Source organism: Maylandia zebra, linkage group LG5 (genome assembly GCF_041146795.1).
Source record: "Maylandia zebra isolate NMK-2024a linkage group LG5, Mzebra_GT3a, whole genome shotgun sequence".
Classification (NCBI taxonomy): Eukaryota; Metazoa; Chordata; class Actinopteri; order Cichliformes; family Cichlidae; genus Maylandia; species Maylandia zebra.
Genome location: NC_135171.1, coordinates 6,664,994 through 6,678,542, shown reverse-complemented (window position 1 = coordinate 6,678,542; position 13,549 = coordinate 6,664,994). Strand labels below are relative to the sequence as shown.

Here is a 13,549-nt window from a genome sequence, read left to right as displayed (position 1 = left end):
AAGTTTGCTTCTTTTTTCCCTCTTTCCTGTTTTTGAAGATAAGACCAAGAAAGTGTAGAGGGATCTCTTAAGCTTAACTGTGACAGAAAGTGCGAAATGGCTCTGGCTGTTTGCGTGTTGTGTCCATTTGGTGCTCCTGACAGGTTGCTGCTCACTTTTTGCAGCAACAACTGTGTTCTTAAAATATCGACAGGATATCACTGAGACTGTGTTATAAGCTCTGAGGGGGACTTTACGCCATCAAATTCATAGGACAGACATTTTTCCTTTGGGTTGTTTATTAAAAATCAGAATTACAACATAAGGACATACACAAAATATAAAAGTGGAAAACTAATCAAACCTGCAGAATGATATCTAAGAAATGTGAGGAGAGTGTTACCACTGAAGTTTCTACACTCTTTAATAGGTCATAAAAAAGAAAACCACATGACTGATTTTTCCTCCTAAGTACTGTCTCTCTGATTCCACTGTCCTCTTTCCATTGAACTGAAAATGATTGAAGAAGACTGAGTGTTTGCTGAGGTCAGGGAAGGCTTCACAAGAGTCAGACATCCTCCTGTGGCTCAGTCTGTGGTTGTGCGGCGGTACCAGAAACGGGCCCTGAAGTCATCACTGCAGGTCATGAAGCCCGGGTTGGTTGGTGAGTGGACGATGCAGCGGACAATGTTATTGTGACCCAGAGACAGCAGGTTTTTCCTCTCGGCTGTGCGGGAGTCCCAGCAGCAGAGGCTGATGGTGCGCTCGTCAGGCAGCAGCACGTAGTCCTCCGTGTGGTTGAACACGCCCTGCGTACGGTGCATCTGACGGCCGCTCAGCCCTGCGCCTGCAACAGATGAGCCCGACAGGTCAGTCTAAGTAACTGAGCATTAAAAAAAAATGCTGTAATCATTTTCACTGTACTTTCAAGTAAATATCAGCTGATAAATGCTGTCCTTACTTCCCATGCTTATCAGCTATCATGTGTACTAACAACCGATACCCAAAAACTAAAGTGCTCAAATTATAACAGTGAAGGCCAGATTGTGTGTTAGCGAGTTACTCTACAAACATCCAAGTATAGTCAGTCCAACTCAAACACAGAAAATAAGTCAAGCGTTGGAGAGATGCCAGCCAGAGCCTGACCACCGATGAGGAAGCGCTCACAGAGAAACAAGATATTTGGGCTCACTTTAGCTTCTGTCCCTTAGAACAGAGATGGATGTGAATCTGTTTCAATTCAGTACTTTCACATAACAAAAAACTGTCTCATTGGTGAAATGATGTCATGGTGAAACAAAGTGAACTGAGGATAGAGACAATATTATTACTGCCTAAAATCACAGACACTGATTCCAAACAGGTTTTCCTTTGGGCCTTTAATAATGAGCATCTCTGTGCATGTGTGGTATCTGTGTAACACATTGTAGTATGCATCTTCTTAGATGCACAGCACATCCCTTCCTGAGAGTAGGCAGCTCTCAGAGACATGCGACCATAAAACACATGTAATTGATAAATTGTATAGCTTATGCCAGTTGAGCTGGATTCCAGCCAGTCTATGCTCACTGCTACTGCCCTCATGCATGTGGCGAGTGTCAAAAGTGATACTGTGAGTGCTGGCGGATGGTGTGTTTTGTTATCATTTTGGTTGGTTGCGAACCGCTAAACTGTTGAGACTGAACAGGTTGGATCCTACAGGTGTTTCTACGATGACTCACTGCAGAAGTGGAGCAATAGAGCTGCAATAGTTAGAGAAAACTTTTCAGCAAGCTTTTTAAATCTTTTACAGGAGAAGAGAGCAGCAAGTCAAGCTTGCCTCAAGTTGTGTAAACTATGATGACAACACAGTTTGCATAATAATAACCAAAAGCGCAGACTATAACCGTAAGCCACTTTGCAACCCACCTCAAACGTAGCTCCTCCTTTCATGATGCCTGCTCTGTTCTGTGCTCACTACTTCACTGTTTTGCTTTCCCACTGTGGACATAGAATAGTGGGTTTTACGGCTCTCTAATAATCACCTCTGACTACGGTGGCCCTGACTGAATTAAGCTTGCACGGATACACCAAAATATCAGCTGTGGCTTGTAAAGTACACATGTTATTTATGTGATCAACACACAGAATGCCATGATTCTGTCACATTGACTGCCATTCACAAAAAAGGCAGTACAGATGAGTTGCAACACCTCTAACATCATCACACTGAGCTGTGTACCCATTCCTCTGCTCTTCACTCAGCTGACTCACAACTGCACAGCAACACATAACACCAACCACATTATCATGTTTGTTGCTAACACGACTGCGTTAGCACTGATAAGCAACAACGATGATTCCGCAGATGCCGATGAGCCAGTAGCTGTCAAACTGGTGCACAGACAACAATCTCTCAACGTCAACACAACTAAAGGTCAAAGGAGCTTGCAAAGAAAGGCGTCTGGACTTCTTTAAGTTACTTGAAGACGTTTCACCTCTCATCCGAGAAGCTTCTTCAGTTCTAAGGTCAAATAGTGGAGAGTCCCAGATATAAACCTAGTGGGAGTGACCCCCCACAGAGGGACAAAAGGACCCCCTGATGATCCTCTAATCGCCTGAGCCAAGGTGACTGAGAACCTTCACAGACATAACACAGCTAAAGAGCTAATGTTGGATTTCAGGAAGACCTGACCCACTCATCATAAACTGAGATTGTTGGAGGATCAAGTTCGTCTGTGTCCATATAACTGAAGACGTCTCACACAAACAACACCATCTCCTCAACAAAGAAAATTGTTGCAGAAACTACACTTCCTGAGAAGGCTAAAGTTAACAAGCGGCTATGCAACAGCTTTTATCCCAAGGCCGAAAGGCTTCTCAACACCAGGCTGCCTACCAGAATCCTCCTTACTACCACACCCCTCCAATAACCGACTGATAGAAACACTCACTAATGCACAGACACTATATCCAAACGACAGACTGGCAGTCTTATACTGCTCTTGAAGAACGCACCTGACACCTGTCGTGGTCATATCTCTAAAGGCAAGGCATTATAGTCAGCTGTTTCTTCTTTATTGCACTTTTTCTAATGTAATTTATATGTTGCATAAATGTTTTGCATATTTTATATTTTCCAGTTGGTTTATGGATTACATATTTATTTTGCATTCATTTGTAAATCTTGGCATCTGAGCATGTTTTGTTATTTGCACTGTGTGTACACTGTGTACATGGCAATAAAGTTTACTTTCACTTAGCTGCTATTTGTCTTTGAGCAGCCGGGAACTTTTCTTCTTCTTGTCTCCAGTGACTGATGGAAGTGGACGTGGAGATGACTTGGTGACTTTAGGAACTATTCGTGTAGTACAGCATTTGATTGTGTGCCTACAGCTGCCTGATGTATGTTAATTTGCCACCATAAGAATGGTGATTGCATAACTCTAAAAATGAACCACACTGCAATCTTGTGCATGCATGAATGCTATTGGTTTGTCCCTGTACCCGTAAGAACATCACAAAGATGGAGAAATCTTCTCCACAGGCTAAATGACAGCGTGTTTATGGGTCAGATTAGAAGTTGCAGGGATGATGTGTGTTGCAGATCTCATTACAGATGCAGACACATCTCCAACCTAGAGCGTTAGCAGTAGAAATCAATGTGATCTCTATAACACTAAGATCTCCAGCAGTGATGACTTGTCCAAACTTTGCCTGCAGAGTAATCTCACAAAGAATAACAGTACTTTTCTCTCATACTGAGATACAGGTTACCCAATTTTCTCCTTTTTGTAGACTTAGGACATTCACAGAGAGCAATCACGGCAGTGTTGTTGATTCCCTGTTAATATCAAATGCATAAGTGCTGAATGTTAGCAGGCAGCATTGTAGATAATATACTTGCTATATGACAGCAAAACTATAACTACCAGCATGTGAATGAGCAGCTGTGTAGTTAGGACTGCTTCTTCTTATACAGCATTTGTCTAGTCTAACTGAACTCACCTCATTCACAACTATTCACACAGGCATGTTTTTCTGCACCTAAATCCAGCACTGGATGCATCGGAAAACTACTTGGGGTTATTATCTTGTCCAAGGATCGAACAGAAACCTTCCAATTAGTACTTAGTAGACTAAATTATACAATTAAGCTCTGGTTTCCTGGGTAACCCTTTTTTTAAATGTGTAGCCTGTGCATAGGCCACACATTTATCTATAGTTATTAATTACTGTTAAATAAGCAGGGCATTGAAGCCCACAGGTTCCTTAAGAAAAGAATCAAAACCACATTAACAATTTTGAAAAAATCCCCCCAGTCTTTGAGCACAACGCATTACTACATCACTGTGTCTGCACCCACCACCCCCGAATTCTCAAAGCACGCCACAAGGGTTTTCTTATCAGATAAACATTCACAAAAAAATCTGAAACTATGATCATTCTTACAAAGGAGGAAGGAAGTGGCAATGCAACACGTCTGCAGACCCTCCAACATAGCGTCATCAGGCTCTTGATTTGGCAGGAGTTTTTGCAACTTTTATCAGAACAGCAGTTGAAGACGGAACAGTCACGATTACTCATAATCTGACTCAGTGTGATGAAGATTGTAGGGAATGAAATCTTTTTTTACTGAGATCCAGCACTGCCAGCTGAAAGCTACTGTATATTTAAAACACAGCGTGGACCTCGATCACACTGATGTCCCAACAGCAGGTAATATGTAGCATCACAGAAAATAAACCAGTGAAGGCACGATGACCTGGTTATTGCAATAAAGTAAAATGTAATCCAATCAGCTGACAACAAGTTCTTCACTGCAGTTAGAAACATTAACTCAGCATTGCTCTGCTAGGGGGCAGTGTAGTCTTCACAAGCCAAAGAGCATCAAACCTAAACAGGCTGTAAGGGAGCAAGTGTGGCATGGACTTTCAAATCATTAACAACGGCAGATTAGGAGAGAAAAAATAAATAACACACACACTTCACATTTCACTGTGTGTTGTACTTGTATAACTATGCACGTGTCAACTAAACAATCTTGAACAGCTCATGCTGCTACACCACCATCCATAGATGACACTTTTATTTCTACATCTCCTCACTGTACTTGTCATTTCTCTCGTGAGTTACTGAGGATTTTGGATTTTTTTTGATTTTCCATCAGTAAGCTCTGCTGTTTTTGCCTCTGTTAGCTCCTTTTCACTGCTTTACTGAAACTATATATTTATTCTCTAAATGATCAATGTGAAATGGCCAAATATTACTTGAAACAGATACTGGTGGTTTTAAAAATGTAAATAAAGCATAACTTATCTCGTGATAAAAACTCCTTGATGACAGCACTGATCATTTCTATGCTACAGAAATGGTTTTCATGACCAACATAAACCACATCCAGGAGCACTTCATGCACTTTTTACTGTGCTTGTAGCACGTTCAACTAAACGCACTTAACCACACAAACTTATCATAAATGTCTCTCTCCTGACTGATGAAAATAATCAGGAGCAGAATGCTTGTAACGTTCCATGATTTTAAAGTGTCCAAATAAAGCTGCATGCAGCCTGTGACTCTATCAGAGGGAGAATGTTACAGCCCACCACAGACGGTGTTATACTGTCACAGCAACAGGGTAACACAGCAGAGAGCAGCACTAAGCCACGAGGACGCTGACACACTTCCTGTTGAAATGCCGACACTGGTAGCACTTACAAGAAGGCACTTTTTTTTTTAAATCTCTTAAAAATGTTTAAAAAATACTTGAAGTTTTAATTGACATTTTTACAAAATGACCATTTTGAGAATAAATATATAGTTTCAGTAACAGCCATGAATAGCAGTGAACAAAGGTAAAATCAGCAGTGCTTACTGATGGAAAATTGAAGATATCCTCAATCAACTTGCCTCAGTATCACTGTCACAGATGTTAGATGGTAATATGTTAATATGATAAACATCAGGTAAATTTGCAGTGACCGTGGTTCAGTTGTTCAGGCAGTGACTGCAGAGGCAGAGTCCAGTGACTCTGTCACCCATGTTGGATCTCGTCCAGTATAACTGTTGATAACATAATGATATAAAGTGTGTGGCATTTGTTTGTTTACTTATAACTGTCATAGTTTATCTCATCTCCATGACGTTTAGTGGGTTTTTTACTCACTTGACATTTAAAATGGTTGGGAAGTGATAAGGGGTCACATGCCTGCAAAACCTCTATAGATTAGATATTTATAACATCGTGTAGATGGTATCTGCAGAGTGCGTTGAGAGAAATGACAGTAGAGTGAGGAGATGTAGAAATATAAAGGGTCGTGTGTGCAGATAGCAGTGTTGCAGCATGAACTGTTGCACATATGGAAGCGTAAACAGAGTTTATGCTTAAGAGTTTCAGACGCCACTTCTAAAAAACTGCCATTTTTATTGATTTGAAAGTCCATGCACACTTGCTCACTTCCACTGACTGTGGATCTACTGTAACATTATATAGTTCCCATGCTACAATACTGCTACCATAAGTGCTTTGTCTCTTTCACAGCATTACACAAGTCATAAAACTGTAGAATAACACGTGAAATTTACAAAGCATTGTGGATCCATGTGACAAAGTGACACCCAGCTTAAGTCCATTCAGCTCATGTTTGTATCATCTTAGTGTCTCTCCTGTAACTGCAGCTCATTCCTCTGGTTTTTACAGTGTTGAGCGCCACGTCTCTTTTTTTCTGTATTATTTCCTTCTGATTTGTTTAATTAAACACTATTAAATGTTTCAATATTATAAAAAAATTAAAAGGCGGATAAAATGGCATCATAAGTGATTTTTTTAAACTAAGGCGACCTCTAGTGCTGACTGACAAATAGGATCCTTATTACCACTGCATTATGATCATGCTTGATGGAGACGTTACAGAACAGTGCCTAAAAGCTGATAAATAGGAGTAAAAACCCTTTTTACTCAAGCATGGCACGCTAACACTTATCAAGATGAAACACTGCATATATCCATTTAGGAATTTTAAGGGACAAATGCAAAACATAACACTCTTGGATTTTCTCACACACACACACACACACACACACACACACACACACACACACACACACACACACACTGTGGGAGAAAGCGCATTTTAATTACGTTGACGTCAGCTAAGCTCCTTACTGTAAGTACTATCATTTAAATCCTAATAAGAATTTTTAATCAAACCACCTGTTCAGCAGCTGGAGAACAGTAAGCTTTGCCACTGCTTCCATCCACAGCACGGTTATGACACTAAGAATTAAAAATCATTACAAAAAACAACACAGGCAAACACATGATCCATGTGAAATTCTGTTCAATAGTGCCAATATGATACACAATCGTGTGTGAAATATAGAAATATAGATGCTGAGTAACATAGCAAAGTGTTAACAGCTGGGCTTCAGTCAGAAGCTGTGTGTGCTGTGTGGATGCTTTCAGTTCTTTTTTTAAAGTTTTATTTCTGTGCTGGACTAAAAACAGAAATGACATCCATGCTGAATGTTGTATAGATGTACAACAGGCACGTGCCAAATAAACTTTTGTTAAAACAGCCAGAGAGCTGACTTTTTTAGTTGGTTAGTTTGTGTTGTTTTACTTTATTTCTTGCATTTTTTTCTCTTTTCATAGTCTATACACTCGTGACAGAAACAATACATTTATATAAACTATATTTCTGGTCATATGTCTCAGCATGAACAGCTAATATGCACACTAGATAAATGTAATTCTTGAGTGTTAGAATTTTAAATATGAATTTGCCATAAACTTGTTATAATATTTATTTTTTATAGGTTTTAAATGTTGCAAGTAGCTCACTATAGGTAAGTTATGCATCAGCAAACCTGTGACTGTGAATGCTTCAACTGCCATAGTTTAGAATAACAGCAAATCCTCCCTACCTGTGTACTTGACCAGAGTCCTGCCTGTTGAGATCTCCCAAAGTTTGACCACCGAGTCTTTCCCACTGGACAGGATGTACTTGGAGTTCTTGGAAAAGATGGCGGAGCACACCTCCGCTCCATCATGTGCCTTCTCAAAGGTCGTCACGCAGCGGTTAGAGATACCGTCCCACAGCTTGATGCTGCCGTCCTTGCTGCAGGTGACATAGCTATTAGCTGTGGGGTTGTAGCTGACCCCGCTGATGGTGTCTGTGTGCTGGTCCAGTGGGTTGCAAGACACGAAGCACTGGAAAGTGTTGACATCATAGAGGCGCAGGGTGGGGTGCTGCGTCCCCACTAGCAGGAAGTCACCAGAGGGGTGGAAGGAGATTGAACGCAGCATTTCTGCTTCCTGTGGGTAAATCGAAAGGCGACAACTGGATTACAAAGATTTGCATTTATATACATCAGCTTTGGCACTTTGGATTTGAATATGTCCGACCTGTATATATTTAAAGGCTCTTTTTGCAGAGGGCTTGGAGTAGTCAAACAGTTTGAGGGTGTAATCTCTGGAGCCAGATGCCAGAATCTGTTCGGTGGGATGGAAGGCAAGGCAGGTGACTTCATCGACGTGGTCGTACAGCGTCCGAATCACAGGGTGATTCTCCATGTTTTGCTGCGCCGTCTCATTCATCATCACCTGATGTATGTAGAAATGAAAAAATGTCAGTGCACTGGCTTAAAAACATCCAGCATGCCTGTGCTGTCTGAGCTGCCTCACCTCAATGGGCATGGCACTCTTCGCCAGCATGCGCTCAGTATCCAGGATCTTGATGGAGGCGTCAGCAGAGCCTGTAGCGATCAGCTGACCATCTCGACTGTATGTAGCAACGCGGCAAGGGCCCTTGTGAGATGTGACGTAGCAGGTCTCATACTCTGACGCCTCTGGAGACATGGTCTGGACGTCTGCGTCAAATTCCAGATCGATGCCAACACCCGGGGCTACAGTATCGGAGCGACCGATCGCATACTGAACAGCACTATCGTCATTTTCCATCCCTGTAATGGATTATAGGTTGTAGTTAGGATCTGAAGACATACAGTACAAAAACCAAGATGTGGATGAAACAACTGCTACAAAGGCCTGAGAATCTGAGATTATAACCCCAGATAGAGGAGATTAGATAACTAGATAGACAGAATAAATAAAGCCAGTAAAAGTAGCACCAGTAGAAGACTTGAAAAATCTGCCCTAAAAGAAAGTCAGTCACTCTATAATCAGTCATGTTTTTCTTTTTCAAGCTGTTTTAGTGTGTTCGGTCTGAGCTTCATAGTCCTGAATCTTTGTCCTAAGGGCAGAGGGGAAAAGACAGTGTCCAGGGTGAGCTGCATCCATTACGACACAGCTGACTTTTTAGCACATGTTTCGTGTATATGTCAGTCAGAGGTGGCAGACTGGAGCTAACCTAGCAGAAAAATTAGGAGGAAGCTAAAAGCAAAGGGTCAGCAGTTTGGAGGCATTTCACACTGCTATGTCTACTACGTCAGCCTCTTTTCATATCTTTGCAAAAGTTTTAACTTAACTGGAAACTGTGGTTATGCCACATGAGTGTTTCGGAGGATGCAAAAGGGAAAAGTCCTGCAACTGTAAATGGTGCTGCAGTATGGCACACACTAATGACTCTCACTTTCAATCAAATCAATCAAAATAAGACCAGTGCAAACAAGCAACGCATGCAGAGCAGAGAAGAGTGTGACTGATAGATGATCCCAAAGGTCTTACTGAAGTGGAAGAGTGCATTCTTCAAGCAAGTCAGAATTAGCATTATTTGTTTCACTTCAAAAACAGCTCGTCTTATAATTAAGCAAAAGCTATGACGTCGGTGTCGGCTGTTTCTTTTAATTGCACAAAATACTTTTAGGTATCCCCCACCCTCCACCCCAAGATGCTGTTTTCAAGATCAGAACATGGTCTCAACTCTTACCTATCTTTGCCAGCTGCATGAGCTGCTCAGAGGGAGACACAACGCTCTGTGGCTTCACCTCATTGATGAGACTGTTGGCGATGCTAGTGTATCCATCGTAGAGCAGCTGGCTGATGATAAGCTTGTACAGGTGCTGTCGGTCCTTCAGAGTCGGTTTGGGACGAAACATGTTGGGCCACTGTCACCTAAACCGGGTCGTGACAGCTGTGTGAACTAAAGTCGAAAACAAAATGTTAACAACCTGCCCCAGGTCTATATTAGCGGATTGGGTTAATGTCAAATCACAATATTAGCGAACACCGTTAGCTGTAGGTATGCTAACAGTGTGGCAGTTATAAGGAATGAATGAATGTGTTAGCCTTGCAGCTAACAACGTTAGCTTTGTTGCTACAGCGATGACAGAACTAAAAAAGAACAATGTGTCCATTGTGAACCATGAGCCTGTGCATTGTCCAAAAGAAGCGGCACATGCTACTTAACAACATAACTGTAAAAAATTATCTGTTTTTAACATTGAAACACATAAAACATACCAACCCTCTTAAAAGTTCCAAGTGCGCTTCTTGATCCGAACGTCCGTTACGTAATACGTATTATGCGCACTACGTCACCGCACAGAAAAGCGTCATATCCTCGCGACGCGTTTCTGGAGCCGCCATCTTGCTCAGGGGCTCTGGCTAAGGTTTTGGCCTATTCCGATACAAAATACCACGCTTTATGCTGCTTTTTGTTGTTCAAATGAAAATGATAATAGAATAACGTTCAGCTAGTGAAAGCCGTTTAATTTGATACATCATAGTTAGAAATCCTTTTAAGCTAATGGTTTATTGACCCCTGAAACCAAATGAAGGTAATGCTGATTAGAATACGTTAAATAAAAAAGAACATATAAAGTAATGTATTGAAAAGATGTTGAAAATTAAGTTTGTCAGGTCACTATATCTGACATTGTGCCCTGCAAATTATTGAAATGAATTATGAATTATTAAAATGAGCACATTGTAAAATATTTCTCATTTCACTAATGCCTTATACATTAACAGTTATATATACCCCAAACTCCGTTTTTAATAGACAAAGATCCCGTTGGGGTTGCATCAGAAAGTTATGGTATAGGCTTTAGATGGACTTGTGTGAGGATTCTCAAAGAAGACATTTGTGGATAGAAGCCAATGAAAAAAAAGAGTTTATATTGGGCCATTTTAAGTCTGACAGTAATCTTGCATTTCAAAGTCAGTTTGTACGGCAGAATTTCACAAATTCATCTGCAGAATTGATACATTTGAAACATAATTATTACACAAATATTTTAGGACAGTAAGACGGGGTAACAGTGACAGATGGTTTCAAGGTGTGGTCGGATTATATCAGGGATTGATCCACCCCCTAACTGTTTGCAGTGCTGATGGACAGGTTGACAGATGAGGTCAGGCAGGAGTCTCAGTGGATTATGATGTTTGCAGATGACATCATGATCTGTAGTGAGAGCAAGTGGAAGAGAGCCTGAGGAGCTGCTCTGGAGAGAAGAGGATTGAAAGTCAGTAGGAACAAGACAGAATACATGTGTATGAATGAGGGGGAGACAGATAGAAAGATGAGCATACAAAGGGTAGAGGTAGTGAAATTAGATGAGTTTAAATACCTGGTTTCTACCATTCAAAGCAACAGACAGTACACAAGAGAGGTGAAGAAGAGAGTGTAGGCAGAGACGAGTCAGTAGAGACGAGTGCCAGAGGTGATTTGGGACAGAGGAATAACAGCAAGACTGAAAGGAAATATGCACAAGATTAGCTGCTGTTATGTGTGGTTTGGAGACAGTTACACTAACAGCAGGGCAGGAGGTGTAGCTGGAGGTGGCAGAGTTGGGTATATCAGCTCAGGTTCAGGTTGAGCAGTCTGGGGGCAAAGTTAGAGAAGCAAGACGGAGACGGTTTGGACATATGCAGAGTCAGGAAGACCTGAGAAGAGTTTAATGGATGTAATGAAGGAAGACATTCAGAGACTTGGTATGAGAAAGGGAGCAACCAGAGGAGAAAATATCACTACTACCAATAGTAACATTGGTAAGTAAAAAGAAATATTGCAAAAAAAAAAACAAAGCAAAATTTTAAAAGCCAATCAAAAGTTATAGTTAGTACTTTTATTGCTTCTGAAGGTGCAAGTGAAGACCAGAGAGAGATGGTGAGCACGTTCATAACATGTCTGTTTCTATTCTGGGACAGGATGTTGATGTGATGCAAGTACCTGATGATCCACTCAGGCACCAGGCTGAACTGGAACACCAACACGTTTTATACAACAAGACGGGTGAGCAAGCTGTATTTCATAAGGAAGGTGAGATTCTTCCAAATTTGCAGTGAAATGAGATTTTCTGTCTCTAATTTGTGCTGGTGTGCTGGAGAGCAACATCAAAGGTGGCGACACGAGGAAACTGGATAAACTGATTAGAAAAGCAGGCTCTGTGATTGGCTGGACACTTTGAAACTGTGGTGGAGAAGAGGTCATCCATCATGGCTAATCCTGACCGCCCTCTGCATAACAACAAAAACAACAACAATAATATTATTAACACAATTCTAACACTTTTAATGCAAATACGTTCTATTTATGGGTTCAAGACTTTTTGTCAGCCATGATCCAGGAGAGGGCGCAAAAGAGCACCATCTCAGACACAAAGGGAAAGAAAAGTGTCAGTGATGGCAGCTGGTTGTGGACAAGAGTGGGACATGAGGCTGCTGTGCTTAAGCTACTGGGAAGATGAACACGTAAGTGGTTATAGGCCTGCAGCAAATCCCACCCACGTACAGATGCACACACATTAATGCTCAGTTACCACTTCCTGTAATGTGGTTCATCACTGCTAGTGCTGGCCAAAAACAAAGAGACAAAATGCACTGTAATACATTCAGATTACAGGGATGATGGTGGAAACCTGCTATGGAAAAGGTAGACTTTTTTGAATGATCCCCATCAAACACCGATGAAATAGGCAGAATACCTTGCAGTCCTTGCAGTGCGGGTACATTTTGAAGGAAGCTGATTGTTTTCTGTCATTTCTTATACCGCTCCAGTGGTGGATGCTCATATTTAACATGGCAAGAGCTTGAAATAATGAAATCGGTGCATGTATAACAAAGCTCAGAGTGAAGTCTGAGCTTCACACTGATCGAAACACTTTCTGATGGTTTTTTACTCTCTCTGTATGCTGTGAGAGGAGGTATCCCTGATATTGTCAACTCAGGCACAAAGGTCATGCTGTGAGCACAAAAGCCCCACCTACCTGCTGTTCAGATCTGCTGTTTACAACCACTAAGACATGGGGCTGAAAATGTCTATTTAACGTTTTGCTGCATAAGAACATTTTTTGTTACTGATGTTGTTTCTAGAAGTATTTAGTACTACTGTGGTTATGCCAACATCCACAGTGTGACTCAGCATGTGTCAGACACTCCCAAGAGCAGCTGGACGCACATGGATAAAAGTCTACATTGCACCAAACAACCATCTCTCTTAAACTATGTTGTGCGTCGGCAGCTGAGAGGCCAGCAGGAGCAGAAGGAACATGTTGTTTGTCTCTTGTCGCTGCTGACCATCAGCTGTAAAACTCGACTCAACCTTGTATCCTAGTAACCTGAGCAACACAGCCAAATAACAATTTATCAACATCATCAGACCTCTGCTGACTTTTTTTCAGCAGACTC

The 13,549-nt window shown here is 41.4% G+C and overlaps 1 protein-coding gene across 3 annotated transcripts; it reads right to left on the bottom strand.

Moving 5' to 3' along the window:
- Positions 1 to 260: 260 nt before the first annotated feature.
- On the bottom strand, positions 261 to 12,363 carry cstf1 (cleavage stimulation factor, 3' pre-RNA, subunit 1). 3 transcript variants are annotated; one of them, XM_004559848.4, is made up of 8 exons: positions 12,093 to 12,363; positions 11,491 to 11,613; positions 10,386 to 11,364; positions 9,849 to 10,061; positions 8,645 to 8,922; positions 8,366 to 8,563; positions 7,885 to 8,275; positions 261 to 826 (listed from the first exon to the last, which is right to left on the bottom strand). In XM_004559848.4, the coding sequence occupies exons 4-8, from the start codon at positions 10,015 to 10,017 to the stop codon at positions 567 to 569; spliced, it is 1,296 nt and encodes a 431-aa protein (XP_004559905.1). In that variant the 5' UTR covers positions 10,018 to 10,061; positions 10,386 to 11,364; positions 11,491 to 11,613; positions 12,093 to 12,363; the 3' UTR covers positions 261 to 566. The 3 variants fall into 3 exon arrangements, with proteins under 3 accessions (XP_004559905.1, XP_076739776.1, XP_004559906.1); XM_076883661.1 differs by lacking the exon at positions 12,093 to 12,363 and having other exon boundaries at positions 9,849 to 10,033; positions 11,491 to 11,703; XM_004559849.5 differs by lacking the exon at positions 12,093 to 12,363 and having other exon boundaries at positions 10,382 to 11,364; positions 11,491 to 11,701.
- Between the last annotated feature and the right edge of the window lie 1,186 nt (positions 12,364 to 13,549).

What these genes read in the sequence shown, in the direction of transcription:
- cstf1 (XM_004559848.4), bottom strand. Translation starts at nt 10,017, where the DNA reads ATGTTTCGTCCCAAACCGACTCTGAAGGACCGACAGCACCTGTACAAG. An exon ending in CATGCAGCTGGCAAAGATAG is followed by an intron (nt 8,923 to 9,848) that starts GTAAGAGTTGAG and finishes AATCCATTACAG; the next exon opens with GGATGGAAAATGACGATAGT. An exon ending in AGAGTGCCATGCCCATTGAG is followed by an intron (nt 8,564 to 8,644) that starts GTGAGGCAGCTC and finishes TACATACATCAG; the next exon opens with GTGATGATGAATGAGACGGC.